Raw genomic sequence first — 21,330 nt, 5'->3', positions numbered from 1 at the left:
TGCATTGTCAGATGATGGTTCTCATTTTTTAGCAATCAAGTATTTTTAAATTAACATAAGTACATTGTTTATTAAGACAAAGGCCATTGTACACTTAGTAGACTATAGTAAGTGTATAATAAGTGCATATCATTAATATGCAGTGGGAAACCAAAAAATTCATGTGACTTGGCTTATGGTAACACTTGCTTAATTGCGGTGGTCTGGATCAGAATCTGCTATCTCCAAGGTATGCCTGTGAATGGTAATATTTTTTTTCTTTTCCTTTTTTCATTTCTCTAAGTACTTAGTTGAATAATCATCTGACTTTTCCGTAGGCTCCTATGGATATTCCAGGCTTAAACCTGAGTCAACAGGAATACTACCCCTATGTGTACTATAAGATCGATTGCAACTTGCTGGAATTCAAGTAAAATGAGCCCTCCAGACAGCCCTGTCCTCGTGTCGTGTCGGTGTTTGCTAACAGACATAGGCTGCAGTAGGGCTGCACTTTTAACTCTCTTTTACCCCTTGCTTGCTTCTCACCTTCTCTCCTAGGCGCCTTCTCTCCTACAGGTCCATTTCGCAACATTTTCTTTTTAAAAGGAAACTATATGTCTTGTTTCTTTTTATTGATCAGGTCTGTAAATGTGTACTGAAAAAAAAAATCAGAGTTTATTTATGAATTGAATAGTTTATTTAAAAAGAAGGTCTTTCCTCATCCATATTGTGGTATGCATTAATTCCATTTGTTACTGTTGTGACAAAAGCCTTGTTTACAAGGGAATGGTGTAAACAGTTATGCCATTTTGTTCACTGTATTTAGTAGACATAATTGTTTATAGTTACTGAATCGTGATGTAAAGAAAATGTGACAATATTCAGGTATGTGCTTTCTGAATGTTTTAAATTACAATCTCTGAGCACTGTTGACACCCACAGGAGAGAATAAAATTACCTGTGCAAAGGTGGGTTGTGGTGTGCGTGACTTCCAAGAGTACAGTTCAGTTTGAGAGCTTAATGAATGGTGTCGTGGCTGATGCCCTGCGCTGCTTTCAGGATTGTGCTGTATATACCAAGAGGTGACCACCGTGGCTGACTCGCGGGATGATTCAGGTGTGCCAAATCTGGGTCAGAGCACCAATTGGAAGATTATTTTTGAACATGTGATGGGTATTTATATTTGCACACTAGACTTTGGGGTATCTCAGTTAGGAAGTAGGGCCAGTTTTGAATAAAGTTTAGTAGAACTCTGCTGCTTTAGTCGTTTGTTTTGTCTTAAGTCCTTATTTTATGTTTGTTTTTTAAGATTGTTAATTTTGCCCTCATCTTGACATCTATGTTATTTTTGATGCAGTTTGAAAAGAGGCATGGCTAGCCTTATAGATCTCTGGAATAAGACTTAGGTTAATGTCCTGAGTGAGCTTTTGGAATCAGGTTTTGTGGCAGTGCTCCCTTTATTATGCCCTCACAGGCTTGTAAATGAAAGAGGTTTTTACTTTTTAAGGGCATTTCTAAACTATCATATTCCACCTAGAAAATTAGCCTCCTAAATCCATTTGGTTTCAAAGTTGTATATTGTTAAGTCAGAAGTAATGCTTAACTTCAAACAAATCCAGACTTCTATAAAGTAAAACGTGAGGCCACCCCTCCAGCCCCCTCAATTCCTTCTTTACAAGGAAGTCTTTACATAGTTTTTCAGGTTTTCTCCTATATCTCTGTAACATAGATATCCACACACAGCTTATTTTTAAATAAAAATAGGATCATCCCTCACACACTCTGTCCCTCACTTTTTTGCTTACCTAGTGTTCGTCGTCGTCTGGTCACTCAGCCGTGTCCGACTCTTCAGAGCCTAAGATTTCTGACCGCCAGGCTCTTTGTCTTCCTCGCATGCCCCCAGTCTCTAGTAGGCGCTGAATGACTGAGGCAAGCACTTTCCATAATCTCTTTTCAAGATAGACAGTGATGTGGAAAAGGCATGGAGTGTGGGTCATCAGATAATGAACCATGTCACTCTTTGGCCTAGAACATTTGGACGATGTGGCCAGGTGTTCCATGCTGGGTTTTATAGCCTACGTTATTCAGCCTTGAAGATTTTCCTACTTGATGGAGTCGCCCTTAAGCAGACGCCGTTTGTTCTGGGTGGAGCTTTCTGAGTGAGCATATATCAAGCAGTACGTTTAAAGTAATATCGTGTATGGAACAGATACTCAGCAGATGTGAACTGTTCTCTGCTCTCACTTTAAATAGCCCCAAATGTTGGAAATTAATATGTACACAGGGTTAAAATGGCTTCCCGGGTGGCGCAAGTGGTAAGGAGCCCCTCTGCCAATGCAGGAGAAACTGACTCGGATTCTGTCCCTGGGTCAGGAAGATCTGGAGGAGGGCATGGCAGCCCACTCCAGTATTCATGCGTGGAGAATCCCATGGACAGAGGAGCCTGGCGGGCTACAGTCCATAGTGTCGCAAAGGGTTGGACACAACTGAAATGACTCAGCACGCACACACGAGGTTAAAAATGGTATACACAAGTATCATGGAACAGCTTATAGTGAAAACCTTGCTGGCCTTTAGAAGAAATGTGGTTATTGTCTCCTTTACTTTAGTAAAGGATGGTTTGTTCTAGAAAGTCTGTAACAGTATTGTAGAGGAAATGTGTTGAAAACTTCCCTAATTAAGTTCTTGTCTCTAAATTGAAGTTTACCCATTTCAGTATTGTAAAGTTTTCTTATGGTCTTTATTTTGCTAGCATGGATAGCTTTATTTTAATATATGAATGTAATTCTGGTCTTTTTAAAAAAGGATAACAAGACACATAGAACTATTTTATTTACTGGAAGATTAACCCATAGAATATTCTTAGATCCAAGTCCAGTGACTTGAGAGAGGGAAAAGGAAACAATAAAACTGTGGAAGTGATTAGCAGTAGAGAATACCCCTGGGATTGTTTAGCTAGATTTAAAAAATGAAACTGAGGGGAAACAGGACAACACCCTTCATGCAAGAACGGTCAAAATAATGCAAGAAGAAAAAAGTTTACAACAAAGCAAAAGGCAGGCAGCGCACACAAGCGACATTTCCTAACAGTTGTTCAGAATTGAGCTTATGTCCACAGTGGTTCTTTACCTGCAGAATTTAATAAAAATGCAAAATCATTGCTAAATTCTCTAGAGTTGTGGTTAACAGTCTAAGGAGTACATCTGAGGAATTACCTACAAACACACAAGAGGCTCAGATGCTAGTGTCAGCCAATTTCAATCTGAGACTGCTTTTTATTTTTTTTTTCCTTTTTTTTAAAAATTTATTTATTTAATTTTTATTTTATATGGGATTATATAGTTGACTAACAATGTTTTGTTAGTTACAGATGTACAGCAAAGTGGTTCATTTATACATACACATATATCAATTCTTTTTCAGATTCTTTTCCCATGTGTGTTATTACAGAATATTCAGTAGAGTTCCCCATACTTTGCTGTAGGACCTTTTATCTGTTTATTTATTTTTTTTCTTTCTTTCTTTATTTATTTTTATTTTTTTATTTTTTTTATTTTTATTTTATTTATTTATTTTTTTTTTAGTTTTTATTTTTTAAATTTTAAAATCTTTAATTCTTACATGCATTCCCAAACATGAACCCCCCTCCCACCTCCCTCCCCATAACATCTTTCTGGGTCATCCCCATGCACCAGCCCAAGCATGCTGCATCCTGCGTCAGACATAGACTGGCGATTCAATTCACATGATAGTATACATGTTAGAATGTCATTCTCCCAAATCATCCCACCCTCTCCCTCTCCCTCTGAGTCCAAAAGTCCGTTATACACATCTGTGTCTCTTTCCCTGTCTTGTATACAGGGTCGTCATTGCCATCTTCCTAAATTCCATATATATGTGTTAGTATACTGTATTGGTGTTTTTCTTTCTGGCTTACTTCACTCTGTATAATCGGCTCCAGTTTCATCCATCTCATCAGAACTGATTCAAATGAATTCTTTTTAACGGCTGAGTAATACTCCATTGTATATGTACCACAGCTTTCTTATCCATTCATCTGCCGATGGACATCTAGGTTGTTTCCATGTCCTGGCTATTATAAACAGTGCTGCGATGAACATTGGGGTACATGTGTCTCTTTCCATTCTGGTTTCCTCGGTGTGTATGCCCAGAAGTGGGATTGCTGGGTCATAAGGTAGTTCTATTTGCAATTTTTTAAGGAATCTCCACACTGTTCTCCATAGTGGCTGTACTAGTTTGCATTCCCACCAACAGTGTAGGAGGGTTCCCTTTTCTCCACACCCTCTCCAGCATTTATTGCTTGCAGATTTTTGGATCGCAGCCATTCTGACTGGTGTGAATGAGACTGCTTTTTAAAGATTCATCTTCTGAACCCCTCCACCCAGATGGGGTTGTTGACTTAAAAATTTGTGAGCTTCTTGAGGTCTCATTCAGATAGTGATTCTTCTCTGTTTCACACAGACCACACTCAATAGGATCATCATGGATAAGTCAGCTTTCCTACCTGTCAGCCAGACCAGCATTCTACATCTACATGGATCAGGAGAAGCAGAAAGCTCTGCCTTGGCCAAAACTGACCAGTGTCGGTGTCCATTGCCCTTGCAAGGCCACAGAGGGGACTTGAAATTTGCAAAAATCATCTAAAATGATCAAAGTCCCATCTTTAGTCTTTTAATGGAAAGTCCACTATGGGTATGATTGATCACTACTTATAAAGTGTAAAAGTACAGCCATAACAGAGTTTCAAAGAATGGTTTCTATAAACAACAACAAAAAAAAGGATATCAAAAGTGAAAAATAAATTGGATACAGCAAAAGTTTTTGTTGATGGTTGCCCAAAAGTGGAGTAAACAGTATGTGCAACACTGCCTTAAACCTGACAGTAGTAGTAATCTTTTTTTAACTAGAGGATAAACCAAAATGTGAGACCTAAAAAGCAGTTCTCATGGGTCTCACTGTTTCCTAGGTATGTAGATGACCTCGTTGAATAATTCTGTGACAAACCATTCTTAATTATCTTTTTCACCAACACAACTGGCCAGATTTTATAGTGACCGGTATACATATATGGGCTGATTCTCAGAATAATTACTTGTCAGTACAGGTTTTAATGTGTTACTAGAAACATCATTTGTTTTTTAAAAGTTGAGACCACACAAGTACTTTATTTTCCCACAAGAGGGCACTCTGGTGCCGCTGAAAAGCTAACAGTCTCTCCCCACCCCCTTTCACTGCCCCTCAGGGTAGTTGTGAAATACAGTTTAGAGAAGCCCATTCTGATTTGTTATATTTTGTTACAAGTATTTATTCATGTAAAGTTCTCAGAAAATGTTGGATGACTCATATTCATTTTGTGATTTAATCCAGCCTTGTGTGTGTGTGTGTGTGTGTGTGTGTGTGTGTGTGTGTGTGTGTATAGAACCCAGACACCTTTCAGGTGCCCGCTAGTGACAGAGTTTTCACGAACAATAAAATGAAAAAAATAAGGATGTCTGTGTGTGCCTGTATAATCACTTACTTAGCAGACAGTTGTTGAGCGCATACTAGGCACCAGGCATTGTTTTAGGTGCAGGGTATATGCCTAAATGATGCTGGGCAGTAAAAAGGCAGAGTGCCTGCTTTGGTGGGCCTTAAAACAAAGTCACCTGGTGGCAGCCTTACTTGACAAAGTATAAACTTGGCAACCCCAAATAAGAAAAAGGTATTTTACTGATCTTTGAAATCCAAAGTCTGAAAACGGTTAAGGATATCGGTCCAAAAAAGTCAACCTGTCATTTCTGTCAGTGGGTATAGAATAGACTAGTCTTTTTTTTGGGGGGGGTATTTTTTAAAATATATATTTATTTCAATTGGAGGCTAATTACAATATTGTATTGGTTTTGCCACACATTGACATGAATCCACCACAGGTATAGACATGTTCCCCATCCTGAACCCCCTCCCTCTTCCCTCCCCGTACATCCCTCTGGGCCATCCCAGTGCACCAGCCCCAAGCATCCTGCATCATACATCGAACCTGGACTGGCGATTCATCTCACATATGGTGATATACATGTTTCAATGCTATTCTCCCAAACCATCCCACCCTCGCCCTCTCCCACAGAGTCCAAAAGACTGTTCTATACATCTGTGTCTAATTTTTTTCTTTCTTTTTTTTTTTTTTCAGATCTGACCACATGGTTAGTCTGGTTCAGCACTGTCCAAGAGATTTTCCTATCGTGATGGACATTGTGTTTCTGCTCCCCAGTGTGGTGGCCTCTATCGCAGGTGGCCACAGGTCACTTAAAGTGTGGCTGAGGTGACTGAGGGACTGCCCTTGTTATCTTATTTGAATTTAGTTAACGTGGACAGCTACAGATGACTAGTGGCTAGCACACTGTGTCAGGTTGGACACACTGGAGCAAGGAGCTGTTCTGCCCTTGATGTTCTAACATGCTGTATGTCTGGTGGCTCTCTTTGTCTCTTAACTGGCAGAGCCAGCCCAGCTTCTTTTCGCTTTGATTGCAAGACTTGATTTCCCAGGAGAGCAAAGGCTTGCTTTCTGGGTCATTGTTGATGGGCCTCAGACTGCTACACGAGGCAGCTTTCTCTTTGATCACAAAAGACAGCTACGCATACTTTGTGCCTTTCTGCGCATGAGGGTAAACCCGTTGCAGTATTGAAAGACCAAAAGCTGTTTCTGATGGGAAATATTGAATCAGCGGGATTGAAAACACAGCTGGGTGGCTCTAAAGGGAGTGTAATTTCTCCTGTCAGTCAGCGCTCACTTGGCACTCATTGTGGGCAGAGCGGCTGCCATGCCAGGCTCTGGAGGGAGACTTTGAGGGGACGTTCAGTACATGTTCTTGAAGGACATTATTGGTCTCTGTTGACTCTTGGAGGGATTTAAGAGGTTCATAAAATAGCGAACAGCTCAGGTTTTCAGCAAGAGGTCTAGCAGTTTACAGGGCGGCCTTGGAAAGAGGCAAGTTGTGTACACAGACATCTCCCTTGTGTGCGGGTGGTTTTCACCAGTGATGTGTTGTCACAGGTTTTGCCTCCTTGAACCCAGTGGCAGGATAACTGGCCAAGGAAGGAAAGAGTGACATCCAAACTCAAACCTCCACACCTCCTTACTCCAGCCTCTCACACCCACCTCTGTTCTCTGCTCCTTGTCTCGCCCTTTGCATCCGGGCACTCCAGCGTTCGGGGTTCCCCCTCCCCTTCTCCACCCCCGGCCCTGCTCTCTTGACAGCCTCCTAACCAGCCTTGTCTCCCACCTTGCTCAGCCTCAGTGCGCCCGAGCACTGCTACTAGAGGAATGTCTGCTCACAGACCTGAAGGGCTCACTTACCCACGGAACAATGTCCCTTGGTGCAAAATGGATGCTTTCCTTCTTTTTAATTTAGCTTCTCTGTGTGGGTTCTGAAAGCAGAATATTATTTTATTATTGTTTTATGTTTGTTTTCAACTTGACCACACTCTCTCTGATGGAGAATTTAGGCCATGGGTGCTGGTGCGGAATGCCCCAGCGGTCTGCGGTCTCTGCTGGCCCCTTGGAGCTGGACATACCTGCCACGTTCAGATCTCTGTGCTCTCTTCTTGTGTGGTCTTGGGCAGCCTGACATCTTGGGGTCTGAACCCATTTCTTTACCTGCAGAAGAGGGATAATTATAACAACACTCTAGGACTATTGTGAGAATTAAACCTCATGGTGTGTACCAACTTCCTAGTAAGACACATGGCAAAGAGGAGGGGTTTAACTTGTTAGCTGCTGTTTTTTTGGTTAGTAGTAGTCTTTTTTATGTTACCTGATGATTGTTTCTTTCTTGTCTCTTCTACATGTCATGTGAATTAAAATCAGTTTTTCTCTAGCTACATATAGTTTGAAGGCAAATTCCCCCATTAAAAACTCACCAGGATCATGTGACTGGACATTCTATTCCAAGGCATAATCCCCAGAGAATTGTAAACATAAATCCTTACAAAACCTGTACATGAAAGTTCATAGCAGCATTATTTATAATAGTCAAGAAGTGGACACAACACATGTGCCCATCAACTTATGATGGATGAGTGAATAAACTGGTACAGCCACACAATGGAATATCAGCCAGAAAAAGGAATGGAGTTCCAATCTACAATATGGATGACTCTTGAAAACATTATGTCAAGTGAAGGAAGCCAGACATAAAAGGTCATATATTTGTATGATTCCATTTATATGAAGTGTCAGGAATAGGCAAAGCCCAAGATCCAGAAAGACTGATGGTTGGTAGAGACCAGGAAAAGGGAGGGATTTGGGAGTGACTGCTGCTGCTGCTGCTGCTGCTGCTGCTAAGTCGCTTCAGTAGTGTCCGACTCTGTGCAACCCCGTAGATAGCAGCCCACCAGTCTCCCCCGTCCCTGATATTCTCCAGGCAAGAACACTGGAGTGAGTTGCCATTTCCTTCTCCAGTGCATGAAAGTGAAAAGTGAAAATGAAGTCGCTCAGTCATGTCCGACTCTTCGAGACCCCATGGACTGCAGCCTACCAGGCTCCTCCATCCATGGGATTTTCCAGGCAAGAGTACTGGAGTGGGGTGCCATTGCCTTCTCTGGGGAGTGACTGCTAATTGTACCCAATTCTTTCACTCCAGGAGATGGTGATGGACAGAGAGGCCTGGCGTGCTGCGATTCATGGGGTCGCAAGGTTGGACACGACTGAGCGACTGAACTGAACTGAAAAATAGTCTGAGATTAGATAATGGTGATAGTTGCATAGCTTTGTGAATATATCAAAACCCACTGAAGTGGTGGCTCAGACGGTAAAGGACCTGCCTGCAATGTGGGAGACCTGGGTTCAATCCCTGGGTTGGGAAGATCCCCTGGAGAAGGGAATGGCAACCCACTCCAGTATTCTGACCTGGAGAATTCCATGGGTAAAGGAGCCTGGCAGGCAGTCCATGAGGTTGCAAAGAGTCAGACATGACTGAGGAACTAAGCACAGCACAGCACACTGAACTGGACATTTTAAAAGGACAAATTTTATGATCTGTATATTATTTCTAAATTTTAAAAGGCTGCCAGGTTTTTAAATTTTCACATTACATACAAATTCCCTCAATTCACTTCTCATATATCAATGTAGCTAAAAAATTAATTTGAATTCCCCTTTATGAAAGATGTGGAGTTTTACACTTGAAGGTTTTACTCCTTTCAGTACTCTTGCTATTTATTCTAAGGTTTAATGGCCTTTCCTGTCAGTGTCTTTATTTTCGTGTTTTCTTTTGTTCCACTCATCCTTGCAGTTGGACTTGGCTGCAGCAGGCTGCGGACCCCTCCCCACTACCGGGTCATCACACATCTGTTTCAGGGAACTCTGCTATTGCCAGTTGTCATGACAACAGTCAGCACTCCTTCCCAGCAGTGTCTGAGAAAGTAAGCTATGTGAGGATTAACTGGTCTGATGGTCTCTCTGCCGCTTTAGTATGAGTCACACACTCCTCTACACTCTCTATAGAGAATATAAATACACTCTGTAGAGAGTATCTCTAGTTCATTCATTTACCAGGGTATTCCCTGGTGGCTCAGACAGTGAAGAGTCTGCCTGCAGTGACAGAGACCTGGGTTTGATCCCTGGGTTGGGAAGATATCCTGGAGAAATAAATGGCAACCCCCCCACCCCCGCCCCCCAGTGTTCTTGCCTGAAAAATCCCATGGACAGAGGAGCCTGGCAGGCTACAGTCCATGGGGTCACAAAGTCAGGACACGACAGCGACTTCACATTCTTTCACTGGACAAGACAACCCTTCCCTGAAGGTACACATTATGAGTTCCCTGAGGGCAGAATCCATTTCCTTCAGCAAATGTTGACTAGTTGTGAAAACCCGGCTGTGACAAAGCAGTCTGGAGAAGGACCCTGCCCACCTGAAGCTGACCTGTTGGTGGTGGAGCGGCAACAAACACATCAAGTGCAGCCTTTCACCTCTGACCTTGTGAGGTGATGAGAGAGTGACCTGGGCTGAGAAGGGGTGAGGAGAGCTGCTTTAAATAGGGTGGTGACTTGCCCTAGAAGACACTGGGCCTGCGTAGAACTAGGGGAAGGCCATCCCTGGCTGGAGGGACAGCAGATGCAAAGGTCCCTGCAGGGAAGGCACCCAGAGGGTTCAAATAGCAAGGCCAGCACAGCTTCTGACCAAGAGCTTAAGCAGAGGGGGGGTGTCAACAGTTTTAAGCCAGGTAGGGTTTTACAGACCACGGCAGAGAACCTAGGTTGAGTTCTCATAGCAAAGGGAACCCACTGTAGGGTCTGATTGACGTGTTTCAAGAATCCCCAGCAGGGCTCTTACTCATGTGTTCGTCACTCTGTTTCTTACATCGTGTTTGTCACCTTTATGGCCAGTGCTGGGTTCATCCAGCACATGGATTTATTGAGAGCTTTCTATGCCAGGAAGTATGTTGGACTTTGCACCCCAAAGCTGTCCACCCCGTCACTTTTTAAGAGTGCTTTGCGAACAGACTCAGTGCTATCCTGCAAATGTCCATGGAGATCCAGGCAGAGTTTAGTAATTTGTGAACTTTACTATGAATTTTCTGCACCAATTTCTTCAAACTCCTAATCATCATGTGTTTATAAAATTACTTGTCTGTTTAGATCCTATTGGATACATACCCAGCTAACTCCGCAGCTCTTTGGCAATAGCCAACATATGACAACAGGGGTCGTGGGGGTGGAGGACACTGTGGTTTCCTTCTCATTTTCCCAATATGTCTGTGTCTCACTTCCATATTCATAACAGGGGCAAGTTGTCTTTTTGCTTCAATCCATTATGCTCTTCTGCTGGGAAACAAGAAGCTATGCTCTCTATTCTTTAACTTAACATAGAAATCTATCAGAGTGACTTCTCTGGTGGTCCAGTGGCTAAGACTCCACTCTCCCAATGCAGGGGGCCCAGTGTTCAATCCCTAGTCGAAGACCTAAAATCCCACATGCTGCAACTAAGAGCCAGCACAGCCAAGAGAATAAATATTTTTAAAAATGCGTCTGTCATATAAATGGTTGCTACTCTAACCTCTCTCTTGCCTCTGCCTCTTAAGTCATTCAAGGTATTCATCTGGCTCAGCTATTATCGCATGCCTAACTCTTTCAGGAAGTACTGCAACTTCAGAGAGGTGTGACCACTGGGAAAAAGGAATTGATTGCTTGAGAATTGCTAGTGTTAGTTCTGGAATGGGGCCGTCTAATTAGGTACTTCAGTTGAAGGGAAGTGTGAGCTTTTCCCAAAGTGCTACAGATTTTAATTGGCTGTTTGCCCTTGCTTCAGAATTCCTTTTCTGAAATAAATGATTTGGAAGGCTCTTATCTTCAGACTCAGACACACAGCTTCAGTTCCTCCTCCCTGGAAAAGTTAACTCTCCAGTTTAGTCTCCCCAAACTCATCAAATCCCACATTGAAATGGTGAGGCCCCAATAACATTTATCAAGACTTCTCCATTTTTCCTTTTTTTTACTCCCTCTTTGATAACTTTGCATATCTTTCATGCCTTATTTTGTTTGGTCACAATCTTTTACCATTCTGGTTCTCTTTTAATTGTTTTACCTTGGTAATTCTTCTGTTTATTCTGTTTTCCCTTATTCTTGCTTCATTTCAGAACCCCTTTCCAATGAACCTGCTTTTGCTCCTGTAAGGAACAGTTTGCATGTTGAAAGGCTTGCCTGAAATTTCATGATGCTAAGCGGCCCTTTCAAATCCTCTCTGAAACTGAGGGGGATGAATGGTGAAATCATGCAGGGAGACAGTAGAGTAGTTGGGGGGATTCTCCAGAGAAACAGAACCAATAGGAAACTCTGAGAAGAGATTTATTATAATGAATTGGCTCACACAGTTATGGAGGCTGGAAAGTCCCAGACCTCCAGAGCTGATGTCGTAGTCTGAGTCCGAAGGCCAGACACTGCAGTAGAATGAGGAAGAACTAATGTCCAAGCTCGAAGGCCATCAGGCAGGAGAACTCTCTCTGACTTGTGGGAGGTCAGCCTTTTGTTTTATTCAGGTCTTCAACTGATTGGATGAAGCCCACTCACATTACGGAGGGCAGTCTGCTTTACTTGGGTCCACCCTTTTAAATATTAATCTCATCCAAATACACCCACACAGAAACTCTCAGAGTAAAGTTTGACTATCGTCTGGGTACCCAGTGATCCAGTCAAGAATAATACATAAAATTAATCCCCTATAAGCAGCTCTTCCTTTCTCAGTAACCACACAATCCTGGGTTTAGGGTTATTTTTTGTTTGATGTATACAGAAGTTGAACCAAAATAAGAAGGACTGGAATGTCAGTCCAGAGCTGGAACGTTATTTTTAAGTTTTATACCATTCTGGTTTCACAAGCTCCTTATGTACCCTTTACCAGGTTGTGAACATGCTCTTTTTACTGGTCTCTGTCTCCCAATCCTCACAGGAATTGTTCCAGAACTTCCCATTCTCCAAGGTTCCTTCCCAACTCCTGCCCCTTTGAGCTCTATTTAAGATCTGGCCTCTCACAGATGGGCAAAACTGAGACTCAGGTCCATTGCTCTGCCTAAGGCCACATGGCCACTGAACAGTCAAACTGAAGTTTAGTTTGGAACTAGTGGGCTCCTTAGTCCCAAGAGCCTGCTGGGTGGGAGGCATCATGCTAAGTGTTAAATGTCCTTGCTTTTTCAACACCTCTGGACTTCTCCCTGCCTTTGTCATTCCCATTTCTGGAAAGGTATGTCCTGTTTCAACCAGTATTTCCCTGCTCCTGCTACCTGCAACACTTGGCTCGATCTTATGACAGTAAGTGACAGTCACTTTGAGCTTCTAATATTTTTTTCTTTCTTTTTTATTTTTCACCTTTGTCTTATATAAGCATAATTCTGTCCTCTTTACAAAAAACTCTCCTTTAACCCTATGTCCTTCTAAAGCTACTTAGCGATCTCTCCCTTTTCTTTTACTCTCCATTTTATTATTATTATTATTATTCCAGATAAGCCCTCAGTCTGCCCATCCGTGGAAAACTATTCCTGGCAAAGTCATTGAGAACATCCTGTTTCATCAGACGTAGTGGCTGCTCTGCTTGAGTCCACGGCCTTTGTCCCCATTGACCACTTCTTCCAGAAACTCATTTCTTCTCTTTTCTTGCACTGTTTTCCTCATTTTCTGCCCAATCCTTCCCTTGATGGTTCTCTCAATTGGTTGTGCATCAGAATCATCCAGAGAGCTTGTTAAGCCACAGGTTGTTGGCCCCAACCCAGAGCTTCTGACTCCGCAGGTCTAGGATGGGGTCAAAGGTTTGGCATCTAATGAATTCCAGGTGATGCTGATGGATTCCAGGTGCTCCAGGAACCACATTTAGATGCTGAGTTTGCTGGTTTTTCAGAATGTTCTCTCTTTGTGAGCTCTTAGTGTCATTCATTTGAGATGGTTGGATGGCATCACTGATTCAATGGACATGAACTTTGGCAAACTCTGGGAGATGGTGAGGAATAGGGAAGCCTGGTGTGGGGCAATCCACAGGGTCGCAAAGAGCTGGACACAACTTGGCAACTGAATAACAAAATACATCTCATAGATTCTGGATCATCTATTTCTGAAATTCCATCTCTCGTTCCCACTTCTCTCCATTCTGGCAGGGAGATGTACTTTAAGATTGTCTCCAGTATTTCTTGAAAGAGGCAGTTTTGGCATTTGGGATGTAGCGGTTCTCTATTGAGTGGGGCTGTCCTCTTCCTTGAAGAATGCTTAGTAGCACCTAGCCACTGGAACAACCACAGCAAACATTTTGCAGCTGTGTGAACTTAGGCAACGTTAACGAACCTCTCTGAGTCTCCATCTCTCTCACCTGTGAAAAGAACTCCTTCACAAAGTTATTGTGAAGATTAGCAGTGAGAAACACTGAGCTCTTTTCTCTGACACAGATGGGGCACTCAGCAATTAATAGCTCTCTCTATGCGTCTGATAATCTCTACCTCATATCACTGCAGCTGCCCACTTCCTGCTCACACAGTCTTGGTGCTCCAACCCTTGCTCATACTGCTATAAAAGTAGCTTCTAAGAGGCAGGGTTTAAAACACAGAGATCACTTTCTCCTTGGGCATCTTCATGTGTCTCCATCACACATACAGTAAACCTCAAGTCCTTAGCCTATGAGTAGCCTACATATCACAGAATCTCGCCAAGTGAGGTTCAGGAGGCTTCTTCTGGGTTCTAAAGTACCTCATTCCTTTGTAACTTAATGAGGGAAATAGTCACCACTAATAGTAAATGACCTGGCAGAAATTTCTTTAAGCCCAGATTTCCTATTGCAAAATATCAGCAAGAGACACTTAAAATCATGAGGATTTTAGATCTGTCAATAAAGGATCAGGAAGTCATATAGAAGGAATAATTCAGAAGGTGAATTTTCTGAAGTTGTGTCTAGGGTAGCCACACAATTTGTTGTTTAACACTATAGTTGTATGTATCTATGAAACCTTATAAATTGTATTAATCACATAGAATATGAGCTTAATAGAAATATCTGAGCTGAACACACATGACATACATTTAAACAAGGAGACTTCACTGCCGCTCCTCCTGCTGCTTTTCCTGATCCCAGGCGGCTCACTTTACTTGTCCTCTTTGGAAGCTATGTTAGTTGTGGCTACGTCTACTGCAGTGTAAGACTTGTAACTGGGTCCTGCAAGAGCCTCAGTGTAAGGGGGAGAATGAGGCACTGACAAAATCTTGTTCCAGTATGCCTGGAGCCAAATTAATTTAAATTTGTCATCTCTCTCTCTTTTTTTTTTTTTTCCACAAAACAGAACACACAAAATAATCCATAATCCCACATATCTGTGTTGTTTTTGTAAAACATCACATTACCACCTCAGTGACCATCAACAGACAAATGGATGAAGAATATTGCACTGTGTATATACGTACACATACGCACACAATGGAATATTATCCAGCCATAAAAAGAATGAAATCTTGCCATTTGTGATAAAGTGGATGGACCTAGAGGGTATTATGCTGACTGAAGTAAGTTAGAGAAAGACAAATACTATATGGTCTCACTAACATGTGGATGGAATCTAAAAAGCAAAACAGGGACTTCCCTGGTGGTCCAGTGGTTAAGAATCTGCCTTCCAATGCAGGGCACATGGGTTAGATCCCCTGCTGGGGAACTAAGATCCCACATGCCCCAGGGCAACTAGGCCTATATGCTGCAATTACTGAGCTTGCGCACTCCACAGCCTGCTCACCGCAACTGGAGCGAAGCCGGAGAGCGGCAATGGAAACCCCACGAGCTGCAACCAACACAGCCAAATAAATAAGTACACATTTTTAAAATAGTAAAAATAAAAAGGGACTTCCCTCATGGTACAGTGGACAAGAATCCACCTGCCAGTGCAGGGAACACAGGTTTGACCCCTGATCTGGGAAGATTCCACGTGTCATAAAGCAACTAAGCTCCTGTGCCACAACTACGGAGCCCACGTGCCTCAGCTACTGGAGCCCAGGTGTCCTAGGGCCTGTGCTCCACAGCCAGAGAAGCCGCCGCGAGAAGAAGTGCTTGCATTGCAACAAAGAGTAGCCCCTGCTCACCACAACTAGAGAGAGCCCTGCACACAGCAACCAAAAAATAAATTTTTTAAAAATAGAAAAAAAAAGAAAGAAAGAAAACCATTAACAAAATAGAAACAGAGTCATAGATACAGAAAACAAGTGGTTGTCGCCAACAGCCTGGGAAATCTTTTCCTGGTCTGAGGGTATAAATATCTGACCCTTACTCATGATTTTCCTATGCTCTGAATTTTCTCAAGGGCCTAGGCTTTTAAAACTAAAAACAGACTCTTTTTTCTCCCTCCTTCCATCATGGTATTTTTTAATTTACAAAACAGTCTAGATGCCTAAGTGGGGCAAAATCCAAGAAGATGTATATGTGTATGTTGCAATGGAGGGCAGGGGTGGGTGGGGGAAAGCAGTGGTGTTGGTGGAGGGGACGAAGCAGATAAAAGAAAAAAAAGAAAACAGTATCATTTACTATTTTAAGCCTTGCATCCATTTAAAAACTTCAGCCTTTTTAGAGATGCTTGTGATAAACTTTCATAATATTTCAAGGAGGACATAGGTAAAGCTCATAATATTTGAAAATTTTAAGCTTTGACCCATTATGATCTGTCAAAAAGAAGGTAAAGTGAAAGTGAAGTCGCTCAGTTGTGTCTGACTCTTTGTGACCCCATGGATTGTAACCCACCAGACTCCTCAGTCCATGGAATTTTCCAGGCAAGAGTACTGGAGTGGGTTGCCATTTCCTTGTCCAAGGCAGAGCCACTTTCAAATCCAATAAATACTCTTCATTTGCTTCAGCCATTTAAGAAGTATTTTCAGAGCCTACAGTGTTTCAGGGTCTAGGTGCTAGGATATAGCAGTGTGCAAAGAAGAAAGAAATCCCTGCCCTTGAGGATTTTATTTTCTAGAAGGGGAAAACAGACAACCAAGAAATCAAGTAAAACAGAATGTAAGAAGATGATAAACACAATGGAGAGGAATAAAGCTGGAGATGTCGGGGAGAGGTTGCAGTTTTAAACGGAATATCAGTGCTCCTTAGTATTTTTGTTTTTGTTTAATAAACAAGGTGAGGGGCAGGATCTGACGGTGGGGAGGAGGCCCCTCCTTGTCAGGGATGAGCGGGTCTCACAGGACCATGATGACTCAGCACAGGAACATCTTTGCGATGCAGCAGTCCTTGTTGACTGGCTTGGACTTCTTGCCCTTGCCACCCTTGGAAACCTCGGCCCACCTCTCCTTCGCGTTCTCCAGCACCATGTTGCAGTGCCCATCGGAGGCCTTCACAGCGTCCAGGAGCTTCCTGTTGTTGTGGCAGCTGATGGGCACCTGGGTGTTGTTCTTGACCGGCTGCGAGAGCACGGAGAGTGGCCTCGGGTTAACCTTCTCCTCCCGTGTCTGCAGCTGCTCTGGGATCGTCTCGCCCCTGCGTTTCTTGAGAAGGCCCATGGTGGCTCTCAGGTCACTTCTGTCTCCTCCATTTCCTCAGCCTCTTCACTGCCTGTTTCAGACTTTGATTTCTAAAGGGGAGGAGGCTGGGTGGCTCCCAGGCTCCATCCTTTCCTCAGAGCAGAGCAGAGTGGGGACAATGAGGTGTCTGCTATGGGGGTCTGGCTAGTCTCCATGCACCAGAGTTCCCAGGGTGCAGAAGGGCAGTGAGAGGGGGCTCAGCTCTTTGGGAGGTGGTGAGGAGGATGGAGGCTTCTATCTGGGGAAGACACTCGAGAATACTCTGGAAACATCAAGAAATCTCAACTTATCCCGCTCTTGGAGAGCATCTCCTGTTATTATGGAGAGGGCTGGTCTGCTCAGGTTCTTTGCCACATGGGTGGGACCTGTTGTCATGTGTTAGTCCCTCAGTCATGACTATTTGTGACCCCATGGACTGTAGCCTACCAGGCTCCTCTGTACATGGGATTTTCCAGGCAAGAGTACTGGGATGGGTAGCCATTCCCTTCTCCAGGGCATCCTCCCAACCCAGGAATGGAGCCTGGGTTTCCTGTATTGCAGGCTGATTCTTTATCGTCTTAACCACAGGGGAAGCTCTCTGTTGTCTTGGGTTAACCAATTGTCCTGAGTCTTCTCAGGACTCCTAAGAAGGCTCCTAGGAGTTTTGAGAATTGGATGGAAAAAAAAATCAGATAGTTAGGGCTCTCCTGACAGTGGGGGGCTCCAGTTATCCATATGTCAAAAATAAAATCAATGTTTTCATTGTAGGAGATTTGTTTTGGTAGCTTTATTGGATTAGAGTTTAAGATACATGCTTAAATATCTTTTACAAAGGATATCTTTAAGGACTGTCATTATAAGAGGTGCTTAGAAAAGGTAAGACAAGAGTCGTTACTAGCAGATATGTAGCATGAGATAATTATTGAAAATTTACTGTATCGTTATCAACATTTATGGAAGGCCTAATAAGTGTTTGCACTAAGTGGTTTCCATTCAATGTCTCATTTAATCCTCATAACAATGCTGGGATAATCATGCGTGTGTTAGTTGCTCAGTCGTGTCCAACTCTTTGTGACCCCATGTTCTATAACCCTCCAGGCTCCCCTGTCCATGGGATTCTCCAGGCAAGAATATTGGCGTGCAGAACAAGATGGCGGAGGAGCAGGTGGACGTGGCGTACATCTCTCTCCACGGATACATTAGGAATACACCGTCAGACACAGAAGTGCATGCAGAACACCAGCTGAGAGGGACAGGAGTACCTGATCAGCAGAAAAGAATATATACAGCCACACAAATCTCAGTAGGATGAAGGAACTAGGGGGAAAAACAGGAGTGTTAGTAGCACTGGACCTGCCCTCCAAGGGGTGAGGGGTGGGGGATGGGGGTGGAGGGGGAGCCGGGGACTGAAGCAGGGGTCTGATCCCCACATGGGTGCCATTGTGTGAGTCAGAGGAGAAACATTTAAGGTTGAGAGTGAAACAACGGACCTGTGGCAGCCTAAATGGAATGGGAATCAGACAGTCCTTGCCAGAGACACCCCGAACAGGGACGTAGATCCCCTGAAAGGTAGAGCAGCTGGGAGCTGGAGTTTAGGGACTGTGGAATCCCAGTGCGAGGGCTGCTGTTGACTGCGGAGAGTCAGATCCAGGGGATGTGAGGGAGGAGATTGTGGTGGGAAATGCCTGTGGAGGAAAGCCAGGCAGCCATGGAAGCAAGGTGATACTGCTGAGTCACGCATAGCGGGTAGAGCCATCACCATAGCCGCTCTCTCCCCACAAGCCTACATTGGCAGCTGAACAATAGAGAGGCTGGCCCATCAAACACGTGATGCACTGAACCACAGAGTAGGGCCCCACCCAGGGCGCCCCTTTAAGTGCCTGACGCACCAATATACAGAGTAGGACCCCAGCCAGGGGGCCCCTCTATGTGCCTGATGTGCCAAACAACAGAAAAGGACCCCAGGCAAGGGAGCACTCTTAAGTGCCTAAACAGGCGGAGATAGAGAAAGACTGGCCAAAGAGGCCTTCTGATTACCAGCTACAAGAGGCCCAAAAAAGACTCTGATAGGGCCATAACTCCTGCAGCGGAGGCAGTCCGTGTCCCTACACAGTTGGCACCGCCAGGGTCCCCACGAGCCAAGCAGCTGCACCACCTTCACGCTCAGTTCTCACTGGGGCAGAGCTGACACAGGCAAGAAAAGTCTTGTGTCTATGTGCATAGGGTCACTTCGGTCGTGTCCGACTTTTGCGACCCTGTGACTGTGGCCTGCCAGGCTCTTCTATCGGGGGGTTCTCCAGGCAAGAATACTGGAGTGTATTGGCCAATACTGGTTGCCATTCCCTTCTAGAGCACTATACTTCCTGCTGCCCTAGCCGCCAACCCCCCTGAGTACCTGGTGCTGCCAGAACCCCTGCGATCCAAGCAGCTGTACCACCTCAACACCTGGCCCTCACAGGGGCAAACCCAAGCCCTCCAGGGCAGCCTCAGGAGCAAACCCTAGTGGACAAACCACCTACAGAGGTGGAAATAAAATCACAATTGAAACCCAGGGGCAGCGTGGCTAAGGAGGAGGACCCAAAACCTTCCCACCAGCTGTACAAGCTGCAGATTAAATTCACATGACCAACTAGGCAGACTCTGTGTCTATGGAATATATAAAAGGACATTGAGAGCTCCCACAAAAGAAAATGCACTAGTTCTTTTTTTTGTTTTTTGAAGGTTTAAAAAAATTTTTATTTAGGCTGAAATGATTCAAATATGCTAAGTTGAACAGGCAATCTGTACAAAGATTTTTCAGTTTTGATATCTTCCACATTAGATTCCATTATGTGTGCTTTGTTCTTTCTTCAGATCTAGGGGGAGAAAAAGAAAATCTGCCTTTCAACCAGTCAGAATCCTCTCTTTGCCTTGTTGAGTAATTCTCATGATCCCTCAGACAGTTCCCTCTGTAACAAGCTTTCCTCTTCTCCCCCAGCCAGCCCCAGTGGGTTCACCTTTACAGGCTCTGGGAAGGAAAATGCACTAGTTCTGTTAGCTGCAGACATTGGAGGCAAGAACACACAGGAGCAGGCCCAGACTAGAATCTGAGTGGCCCCCACAGCAGGTCCAGAGATCAGCACAGTGTTGGAGGGCATCCTAGGGAGGTGAGGTGGACTGAGACTCCTAGTGAGGGAGAGGACTTGGACAGCAGTGACTCAAGAAAACCGCTTATTATTATGTTTTGACTTGTTCTGTAGATTATTCTGGATTTTTTTTTCTTTTTTCTTTCCCTGCCTATGTTGTAGTTGTCGATTTTATTGGCACTATGAAGTCTGATTCAGCTTCTGAGCTTTCTTTTTTCTCAGTCACATTTTTTATCATTGTTATAAACCTCTGCCTCTCTGTTGGACTTGCAGTTCTGTGGAGTTTTCCTTTTTTTTTTTTCTTTTCTTAAAAAGATTTTTTTAAAGCTATTATTATTTTTTCTACATTTATTCCTTTGTTTGCCTTTCCTACTGTTCTCTTCCCCTTGCAGTTAATCTTTAATGTATATAAATCTTCTTTATCTACCTCTGTTTAACTTTGCATATCTATTCTTTCTTTCCTTTCCTCTCAACATATTTGTTAGTGTTGTTTTCATTGCTTTATTCCCCACTTGGCACCCTGCTTTGGTTTTGTTTTCCAGCTTGTGCTTTAGTTAGTTTTGTTCTTAACTGGTAAATATAATTTTTTATTTCCTTTGTTTGCCGGTTCAAACTATTGTACTTTATTTTTGTTGGACTGTTCTGACTTTGCTTATGGGTGTATATGTATATGTGTATATTCCATTATTTTAATTATCATTTTCCTGATTTTGTAACTGCCATTTGTCTGGGGTTCCTCTTTGGTTTCTCATTTGGGGGTATTTGTTTTAATCTCACTTAATGCCAAAGCCTTTGACTGTGTGGATCACAATAAACTGTGGAAAATTCTGGAAGAGATGGGAATACCAGACCACCTGACCTGCCTCTTGAGAAACGTATATGCAGGTCAGGAAGCAACAGTTAGAACTGGACATGGAACAACAGACTGGTTCCAAATAGGAAAAGGAGTATGTCAAGGCTGTATACTGTCACCCTGCTTATTTAACTTCTATGCAGAGTACATCATGAGAAACGCTGGGCTGGAGGAAGCATAAGCTGGAATCAAGATTGCCAGGAGAAATATCAATAACCTCAGATATGCAGATGACACCACCCTTATGGCAGAAAGTGAAGAGGAACTAAAAAGCCTCTTGATGAAAGTGAGAGAGGAGAGTGAAAAAGTTGGCTTGAGGCTTAACATTCAGAAAACGAAGATCATGGCACCTGGTCCCATCACTT

At 43.4% G+C, this 21,330-nt stretch overlaps 2 protein-coding genes and 1 non-coding gene across 6 annotated transcripts in view; 1 reads left to right on the top strand and 2 right to left on the bottom strand.

Annotated features, from left to right (window-relative positions):
- ATP6V1C1 (ATPase H+ transporting V1 subunit C1) overlaps positions 1-20,832 on the top strand; it is a 59,695-nt gene extending 38,863 nt beyond the window's left edge. Inside the window, exons 13-15 of one of the 4 annotated variants that reach the window (XR_009594992.1) lie at positions 6,167-6,298; positions 9,270-9,399; positions 18,086-20,832. Coding sequence is in view for 2 of the 4 variants with exons in the window: in XM_004011800.5 (XP_004011849.1) it covers positions 318-413 (96 nt within the window). In the remaining 2 variants the exon portion in view is untranslated. Of the gene's footprint in view, positions 1-317; positions 1,235-6,166; positions 7,902-9,269; positions 9,400-18,085 lie in introns of those variants that run through there. The other 3 variants (XR_009594993.1, XM_012184029.4, XM_004011800.5) reach the window with 3 other exon arrangements.
- LOC105611918 (small nuclear ribonucleoprotein Sm D2-like) lies at positions 16,685-16,993 on the bottom strand. Its single transcript, XM_060393488.1, has one exon. It carries the CDS (start codon positions 16,985-16,987, stop codon positions 16,685-16,687), a length of 303 nt encoding a protein of 100 aa, XP_060249471.1. The 5' UTR covers positions 16,988-16,993.
- Positions 19,917-20,039, bottom strand: LOC114116535 (small nucleolar RNA SNORD22). The gene has a single exon (XR_003590434.1). It is a non-coding gene; the product is annotated as a small nucleolar RNA SNORD22 (small nucleolar RNA).
- Positions 20,833-21,330: the final 498 nt, after the last annotated feature.

Source organism: Ovis aries, chromosome 9 (genome assembly GCF_016772045.2).
Source record: "Ovis aries strain OAR_USU_Benz2616 breed Rambouillet chromosome 9, ARS-UI_Ramb_v3.0, whole genome shotgun sequence".
In the NCBI taxonomy this organism is placed as follows: Eukaryota; Metazoa; Chordata; class Mammalia; order Artiodactyla; family Bovidae; genus Ovis; species Ovis aries.
This window is presented reverse-complemented; position numbering and strand designations above follow the sequence as displayed.